Genomic DNA, 8,558 nt, shown 5'->3' with positions numbered 1-8,558 from the left:
TCCTGAGTAGCTGGGATTACAGGCACACGCCACCATGCCCAGCTATTGTTTTTTGTATTTTTAGTAGAGACGGGGTTTCACCATGTTGACCAGGATGGTCTTGATTTCTTGACCTTGTGATCCACCCGCCTCGGCCTCCCAAAGTGCTGGGATTACAGGCTTGAGCCACCACGCCCGGCCGCTAATACAATTTTAACTAACATAACATTACTGAGTTCTTAAGAACTATTTAGCAGCATAATGGTTAACACCACAGGCTGAAGAGGGAGACCCAGGCATCTCAGATCAACTTCCCCTTTTCATTCCCAAGACTGTAAACTTCCCCTTTTCATTCCTAAGACTGTAAACCGAAGCCCTTTTCATATGTAATTCCTAAGACTGTAAACTGAGACCCTTTTCATATGTTAAGCTATAAACCTAAGATTCTTCCATGTGTAACTTCTAAAGTATAAGCCTATATAAAGAAGGAAACTTCCTTTGTTAGGGGAGCCTGGCTGTTAGGCAAATATGCCACCTTGCTCCTGGCCGAATAAACTCCTTCTCCCTGTATTCAATGTCCAAGAGATCCGTTTCCTGAGGCCGCTCCTGCTACAAGCCTGCCTGCGTTTGAATGCTGCTTCCACTAATTACTGGTTGTCTGAGGTTGGGCAAGTCACTTTATCTTTGGATGTAAAAGTGTCATTATTATATTACAATTTTTAGTCCACACAGATGGGTGTTAATGCTTCAATTACAATCAGTTCCCAGACCATGGGATTATTCCCTCTCTACCCCTCACCTCTTTCTCTTCCAGATAGATGAGTCCCAGTCGCAGGAAGATGAAGTGCATCTCAGAAGCATCCACTACAAAGCTAATGGTTCGTTCATAGCATGCCTTGGCCTCGGCATGATTTCCACTCAGAAAATTGAGATGGCCCTTCAGGCCCCAGACATTGGGGCTCTGGGAAAGTAAAAAACAAGTAGTACATGGGATAAGGTAGTATTTAAAAGTACCTTGATGACCTTTGTTTAACATTTAAATGTAGACAGATTAAGTCTATTTTCTTTTTCTTTTTTCAGATCAACGGTCTTCTTTTTCTAAGAGCACTTAGAAACATAACCAATTAATTGTACTCAGAGAGATTTTTCTAGGTTTGCCCTCAGATTTCTTTCGTGCATTCTTCAAAGCCGTTTTGGGTGTGGAGTAAATATTAAGAAAAACATTCAAGCATAACCCCCATACTATTCACATGAGAAAACAGAGGAAACCTAGAAAAATTGAAATAAACACTATCAGCTAAAGATACCTCTTTCTCTGCCCTTTGCAAAACTCATGATTACTTAAGAAAAGCAAATGGAAGGGTATAGAAAGATAAGTTTACTGACAGCTGATGACCACCACCTCTGTTCACCAGAAATCTATGTGCAATGTGGCATCACCACCTTTAATAAAGCCCCTTCTCCAGACTCAAGAGGCTTCAGCAAAAGTCATTACCAGGTAGTCCATCTGGGCCGCTTGTTGGAGGTATTCCTCTGCCTTGGCAAAGTCCTTCTTAAGAATGTGTGTCTGGGCCAGCACCAAGTAATACTCACAGCTGGGACCTCCTTGAGGGCATAACAGCTCATGTGCAAGCACTCTGTGCACAAACTGCAAAGACAATCAGATTATAAGGAACATATAAATGGCTGCATTGTGTCTTTTGCAGTTGAAGGATTCCGTCTCTGATAATAAATAAGAAATGTATTACAGAATGAAATAAATATCCTCAACTTCAAAAAGTAAAGGATGAATTACAAACATTCAGCACTTCATAGTTTCATTACCAGCTATTCACTTAGTCACCAAATGAAGATATTTCCAAGTGAATAACATGCAATATTGTACAATTCTGGTCTTGCTGGTCATCATACTAGGTGAGTGTTAGAAAATAGAGCAGACAAAGGCACATCATCAACCACCCCATTTACATAGAAGGCAACATTTTCAGGCAGCTGACATTGTAAGGAAATTTACAGTGAGGCAAAACTGCCTTTCTAACAATCTAGACTTGAAATCTTAGAAACATAAATGTCTGTTTTGGATGTACCTCAAAACATTGGTTATGTTTACCAGTTTTGTACTTTGGGCCAATTTTTGTATTTTTGTACTTTTTATTTTTTTAGAGACAGGGTCTTGCTCTGTCACCTAGGGCTGGAGTGCAATGGTGTGGTCATAGCTTACCGCAGCCTCCTGGCCTCAAGCAATCCTCCTGCCTTGGCCCCCCAGAAGTGCTGGGATTATAAGTGTGAGCCACCTTGCCTGGCCAAATCTTTGCTTTTTATACTTTATAAGACCTACAAATTTAAGAAAGTTAGATATACTTGCTAAATCAAAGGTAAATCCTTCTTTTCTTCTCCCACTGTTCATATCTTTGCCTATAATGTAGAAAATTCTACATTATACTTATACATTTTTAGAAGAACACTAGAGGGAATAGCTGCAGCTATTTTTTCTACCTGCCTTCTGAGTCTCTGACCTTGAGGGGCTAATGACTTATTTACCTCTGGGAGAAGAGACCCTGTTTTTATTTTGAGGAGGGTTAATATATTAAAGGCTTCTTCTTAATGTGGCCCAATCCAACCCAGTTTATAATTCTTGCCCTTTCTTGACCTTGCCTGCCCTCAAGTGGGGCATGCACTTGATAGGATCAAAACCAAACACTCTTGGCTTCTGAATCTTGCTCTCCCTCCTACTCCTTGCTCATGGATATGCTTCTTGCTTCCCATGTGGTAGGCAGACCTATTAGGATGCTATGCTTCTCTGAGAGGAGGCTTCAGTTCTTTAGCTGCTCTACCTGTGATTTCATGGGTAAGTCAAATGTGGGGCCAGTTATGTTCTCCAGCCCAGTTTTACCAATAAAAATAAGCTAATATTTTTATTCCCCCATATAGTACTGTGTATGTTTCCAATTGGATCAGAACCTAGAGGGGAAGAGGGGAATGATTTGGCTCCTGTGAACCCCCAACACTCATATAATGAATTCCCATAATAAAGTAATATCAGGCAACATACACCTTAGAGTCTGATTTAGCTCTGTTGGTACTCTACAGGGAGTGGACCTGGAGTGAGATCTTCTGCTGCCTTGAGCAAAGAGTGGTTCATGTTTGGATGTTCTTCCCATTGGGCTTAAGGTATGCTCTCAAAACCATATTTGATTTCTGCTTCACAAATATCTAAGCTTGAAAGATACCATTAAGGATAGAATAAGGAGTTTGCTAAAATCTTTCCATCTACTTGCCCTTTTCCAAACATTCTGACCTGCACAGCCTTGACTTTCATCAAGAAACGTATGGTCTCCATGAAGATGGTGGTAGTTTGAGAAGCACCATAATGAAAGCCAGGATGCAGAAGAGCTGATGAATCTTCGCATTTTGATACTTCTGAAAATATTACATTAAAAGGGCAGAAGATTTAATGTAACAGAAAAAGTTTCAGAAATTCAGACACACTCACATAACAGGGAGAGTTTTCTCATCTAATACATGAGAGAGATCATAATCTGGAAAGCAATTGATTGCTCTTCAGCAATGGTCCTGAAAAAGGAGAACTCAAAGGTTCTCAAGGTGAATCTACTTGTGGTTCCAAATGCAAGTACAACCAAATGAAAAGCTTTTAAAAAGTATTCAGATCTTCTTGAATGTGAAACACAATTTGTAGATTTTTTTTAAAAAATGAAGACCTGTTAGGAAATCATAGGTCTGTAGTTGGCTACTTCTGTGAGCTAAATATAAAATCTTTGCTTATTGAAAGAGTTTGGATTTCAGAGTCTAGTTAATATTAAATAATTTAGGCAACTAATCAACTTTAAACAAGTCAGGATTGCCATTTTATAATTGCAAGAGTCTTCATCCTTATCTAGCTTATGCCCCTCTTCCAAGTGGAAATCTTTATTTCTAGTTACCTTTCTTTGTTGGTACCTCCTTGATAAATGTGTTAGATAAATTTTGGTGTATACTTGGATCCCAAGCTTGTGTAGACAAAATGGGTTCTTGTGAATCAGACTGCAGTTTGGAGGATTCTTCAAGAAATTTGTCTAGAATAGATAATGTAGCAACTGGTCCTAAATAGATTAAATTTTAATGAAAAATAAAACTTATTACATTGGGAATTTAAAAGTTATTATAAGAGATACATTTTGCAAAGCATAAGAAATATATTCCCTAAATATTTCATGAAGGATAGACTTGTTTGGTAGGCTTGTTTATATTTTTTAATAATTTAAAGAGCACAAGCTAAACTGACAAAACAGTCGCTGTCACTGTGACTCCCCCCAATACAATCTTGCTGCTAGTCCAAGCCATGATAATATCAAGCAGATCCCTATTTTATTTGCTAAATTCAGATTCTGAAGAATCCAGATGAGAAAACTAAAACGTTTTTAGATAATGTTAAAGCCCTTAAGAGACAGGAATTCTATTCATCTTATCTCAGTGTTCAATAATAATCATCATCATATAATTAATCATATAATAGCTGTATTTATTTTATTTTTATTATTTTTGAGACAGAGTCTCACTCTGTCGCCCAGGCTGGAGCCCAGTGGTGTGATCTCAGCTCACTGCAACCTCTGTCTCCTGGGTTTAAGGAATTCTCTGCCTCAGCCTCCTGAGTAGCTGGAATTACAGGGGCCTGGCACCACATCCAGCTAGTTTTTGTATTTTTAGTAGAGACAGGGTTTCACCATGTTGGCCAGGCTGATCTCAAACTCCTGACCTCAGGCGATCCACCCGCCTTGGCCTCCCAAAGTGCTGGGATTACAGACATGAGCCACCACACCCAGCCAATAGCTATTTTTAAACATGTCCATATGCCATGTATTGCGCTAAAGACTTTAATCCATATCATTTATTTTTTACAACACTATGAGATATTATTTTTGTTATGCTCCTTTTAAAAACGTGAATCAGACAGTTGTTAAATAATCTGCTGATGCTCTCAAACATGCCATGCTGCCTATCAAATGAATGTTTGATAAATAAAAATAAAAGCAATGCTAGGCGGGAAATTAGTGCTAGGTGGCCCCAAATCAAAAGATGTCACTTCCAGCTAGGGCAAAAAAGTAGCTTTGAAAAATAGGTAGAAAATGGATAGCAAAGAGGGAGGAGCATTCAGGGCTGGAAGCATGCCACTGGCGAGAGCATTAGAAGTAGTGAGCTAATTATTTTAATGGGTCCTGAGGATTTCATAGGGAAAATTAAGGAAAAGATAGGTTGGGCTCGATTGTATTGATACTTGAATGCTAGGATATTTCTCCTCTAGGCAAGAGAAGAACAGAGGAGATCCACTGAATAGTTTTGAGCAAAAAAAGTAGAGAATGAAAGTGATACTTTATGAAGACTATGCTAGCAGTGCTATGTGCAAGGAGAAAAATTGTGGATGAAGGCAAAGAGACCTGTTATTGTTATAACAGTCTGGATATTCGGTAATGGAGAGTAGTGAAAATCTAAAGGGAAGATACAGCGAACATTTTCGAAGAGAACCAACTGGTCTTAGGAATTCACCTGAGGGGGATGGGGGAAAGTTCAATAAAGAAAGAAAGAGCCATCTTTTTCTGCATGGGTGGAAAACAAAAGAAAGGAAGGAAGAGGGAGCAGGGATAACTCTGAGATCATAAGTTTGGGTGCCTAATATAAAGATGTAGAAGCAATTTGGGAGCTGAAGTTGAGTTTACAAGTGAAAAAATCCAACTATTGTATTGTATAGGGATGTTGGTCAAAGAGCTAAATTTGAGAGTTATGAGCAGTAAAATGAAAACTAGAAGGGCAGGTAAATTCTTAGATAGTAAGATTGGATTATTGGAAATGATTATATCTAATGAATGTGACCAGAAAGAAAAGCTAACAAAAGAAACCAAAGCTGCTGGAGATGAGGAGGTAATCCAACATAACTTCAGGAAGGAGAAAGTTGTTAACAACTGCAGAGTGATCCTTGAGGAGTAACAATGGAAAAAATGGTTAACATTAAAATTTTCTGATATATATGTATATACAGGTATATGTGTGTGTGTGCATATATACATATATGTATTTTGACACAAAGCCTAGGCTGGGACACAGTGGCATGATCATAGCTTGCTGTGGCTCAAAGGAACCTCCCTCCTCAACCTCCCAAGTAGGTGGGACTATAGGTGTGCACCACCACGCCTGGCTAATTTAAAAAAAAAATTTGTAGAGATGGGTCTCACTATGTTGCCCAGGTTGGTCTCCAACTCCTAGCCTCAAGCAATCCTTCTACCTTGGCCTCCCAAAGTGCTGGAATGACAAGCATGAGCCACTGTGCCAGCCTAAGGTATAATTTACATAAAATAAAGTATCCCCCTTCAAGTATATGTTCAGTGTGTTTTAAATGTATACACTCGTGTAATCACTATTATAACCAAGATACAAAGCATTACTGATATTCCAAAAAGCTCCCTCATGCTCTGCCAATTCCCAGGCCAAGGCAACCACCGATCTGCTTTCTGTCAATACAGGTTTATTTTCCTCTTTCTAGAATTTCATTTCAATGGAATCATACAGTATGCACTCTTTTGCAGCTGGTTTATCTACCTAGCATACTGTTTTTGAGATTCATCCATATTGTACTTATCAGTAATTTGTTCCTTTTTATTGCTGAGTATTTTTTTATTGTGTGGATATATGAAAATTAATCATTCATCTATCAATAGGTAGTTGGGTTGTTTCCAGTCCCTATTAAAAAAATAAATCATTATATTTAAACATTTGCATACAAATCTTTGCAAGGATATGTTTGTTTCTGTTGGGTTAAGATCTAGGAGTGAAACTGCTGGCATGTGTATGTATGTTTAACCTTATTTCAAAAATTGGCAGTTTTGTGCTCACTTCAGTAGCACATATATTAAATTTGAAACAGCACGGAGATTAGCATGGCCCTGGAACAAAGATGACTTACAGATTCCTGAAGCATTCCACATTTTAAATGCATGTAACAAAGTATCATTGCATAAATATGTACAATTATTATGTATCAATAAAAAAAGAGGTTGGGTGAGGTGGCTCACATGGGTGATCCCAGCACTTTGGGAGGCCAAGGCAAGAGGATTGCTTGAGCTCAGGAGTTCAAGATAAGCCTGGGCAACATAGTGAGACCTTATCTCTACTAAAACAAAAATTAGCCAGACATGGTGGTGCACACGTGTAGCCCCAGCTACTCTTGAGGGATTGAGGTGGGAGGGTTGCTTGAGCCTCAGAGGTAGAAGTTACAGTGAGCCATGACTGCCCCACAGCACTCTGGCCTGGGTAACATGGTGAGACCCTGTCTTAGTAAAAGAGAAAAGAAAACAAAAAAAACCTTTAAAAATTGCCATTTTTTGGAAGGCTATGTAAGTATATGAAAAAAAAGAAAAAAGTTACCGGTTTTCTCAAGTGGTTGCACCATTTTGCATTCTCACTAGCAATGTTTGAGAATTCCAGTTTCTCCACATCTGTATAAGTTTATATTCTCAATCTTTTTAATTATCAATCTTTTTAATTTTAGCTATTCCAGTGGTAAATTTCATTGATTTTCAAATGTGAAATTAATCTTACAACCCTGCTTAGTTATATTATCTTTTATATATGTTGCTAAAATTGACTGGCTAATATTTGTTAAGAATTATTGTGTCTAACCAGGTATGGTGGCTCATACCTATAATCCTAGCTACTTGGGAAGCTGAGGTGGGAGGATTGCTTGAGGCTAGGGGTTTGAGACCAGCCTGGGCAACATAATAAAACCTTGTCTCTTAAAAAAGAATAATAATAATAATAAAATAAGGCCGGGCACAGTGGCTCACGCCTATAATCCCAGCACTTTGGGAGGCCAAGGCAGGTGGATCACGAGGTCAAGAGATCAATACAATCCTGATCAACATGGTGAAACCCCATCTCTACTAAAAATACAAAAATTAGCTGGGCATGGTGGTGCACGCCTGTAGTCCCAGTTACTGGGGAGGCTGAAGCAGGAGAATTGCTTGAACCCAGGAGGTGGAGGTTGTAGTGAGCCGAGATCGTGCCATTGCACTCCAGTCTGGGTAATAACAGTGAAACTCCATCTCAAAAATAATAATAATAATAATAAAATAAAGAAGTATTGTGCCTAGGCTTATGAAAGTTATTTGTATGTACTTTTCTTTCTTTGGGATGGCTTTGTCTAGTTTTGATACTTTGTCCAGTTTTGATACTTCTCAAAGTATGAGTTTGGAAGTATTCTCTTTTTCTCTATTTTTTGAACATATGGTATGATTGGAAATATTTTTTCCTTAAATATTTAATAAAATACACCAATAAAACCTTTTGGGCCTGGAGTTTTCTTTGTGAGAGGTTTTTAATTACCCACTTAACCTTCTTAGGATATATAGACCTATTCAGATTGTTTCTTCCTGAGTAAGCCTTGTTAGTTTATGTCTGTCAAGGTATTCATACATTTCATTTAATTTGTTAAATTTGTTGACATTAAATTGTTAATAATTTCTCCTTATTTTTTAATATTTAAAAGATTTTCAATGATGTCCTCTCTTATTTGTTTCTTTTTTTTTTTTTTT

The 8,558-nt window shown here is 38.2% G+C and overlaps 1 protein-coding gene and 1 non-coding gene across 5 annotated transcripts in view; one reads left to right on the top strand and one right to left on the bottom strand.

Annotated features, from left to right (window-relative positions):
• Positions 1-8,558, bottom strand: part of CFAP70 (cilia and flagella associated protein 70) — a 103,235-nt gene that overhangs the window by 7,000 nt on the left and 87,677 nt on the right. For all 4 annotated transcript variants that reach the window (XM_017519539.2, XM_017519540.2, XM_017519542.2 and 1 more), the window contains exons 21-24: positions 3,921-4,079; positions 3,278-3,399; positions 1,475-1,627; positions 779-940 (exon numbers count right to left, since the gene is read on the bottom strand). In XM_017519539.2, the coding sequence (XP_017375028.1) occupies positions 779-940; positions 1,475-1,627; positions 3,278-3,399; positions 3,921-4,079 (596 nt within the window). The remainder of the gene's footprint in view (positions 1-778; positions 941-1,474; positions 1,628-3,277; positions 3,400-3,920; positions 4,080-8,558) is intronic.
• On the top strand, positions 6,854-6,957 carry LOC119469650. Its single transcript, XR_005198485.1, has one exon. It is a non-coding gene; the product is annotated as a U6 spliceosomal RNA (small nuclear RNA).

Source organism: Cebus imitator, unplaced genomic scaffold, assembly GCF_001604975.1.
Source record: "Cebus imitator isolate Cc_AM_T3 unplaced genomic scaffold, Cebus_imitator-1.0 Scaffold755, whole genome shotgun sequence".
Lineage (NCBI taxonomy): Eukaryota > Metazoa > Chordata > Mammalia > Primates > Cebidae > Cebus > Cebus imitator.
The sequence above is the reverse complement of the archived record's forward strand: the minus strand, read 5'-3'. Positions and strand labels throughout refer to the sequence as shown.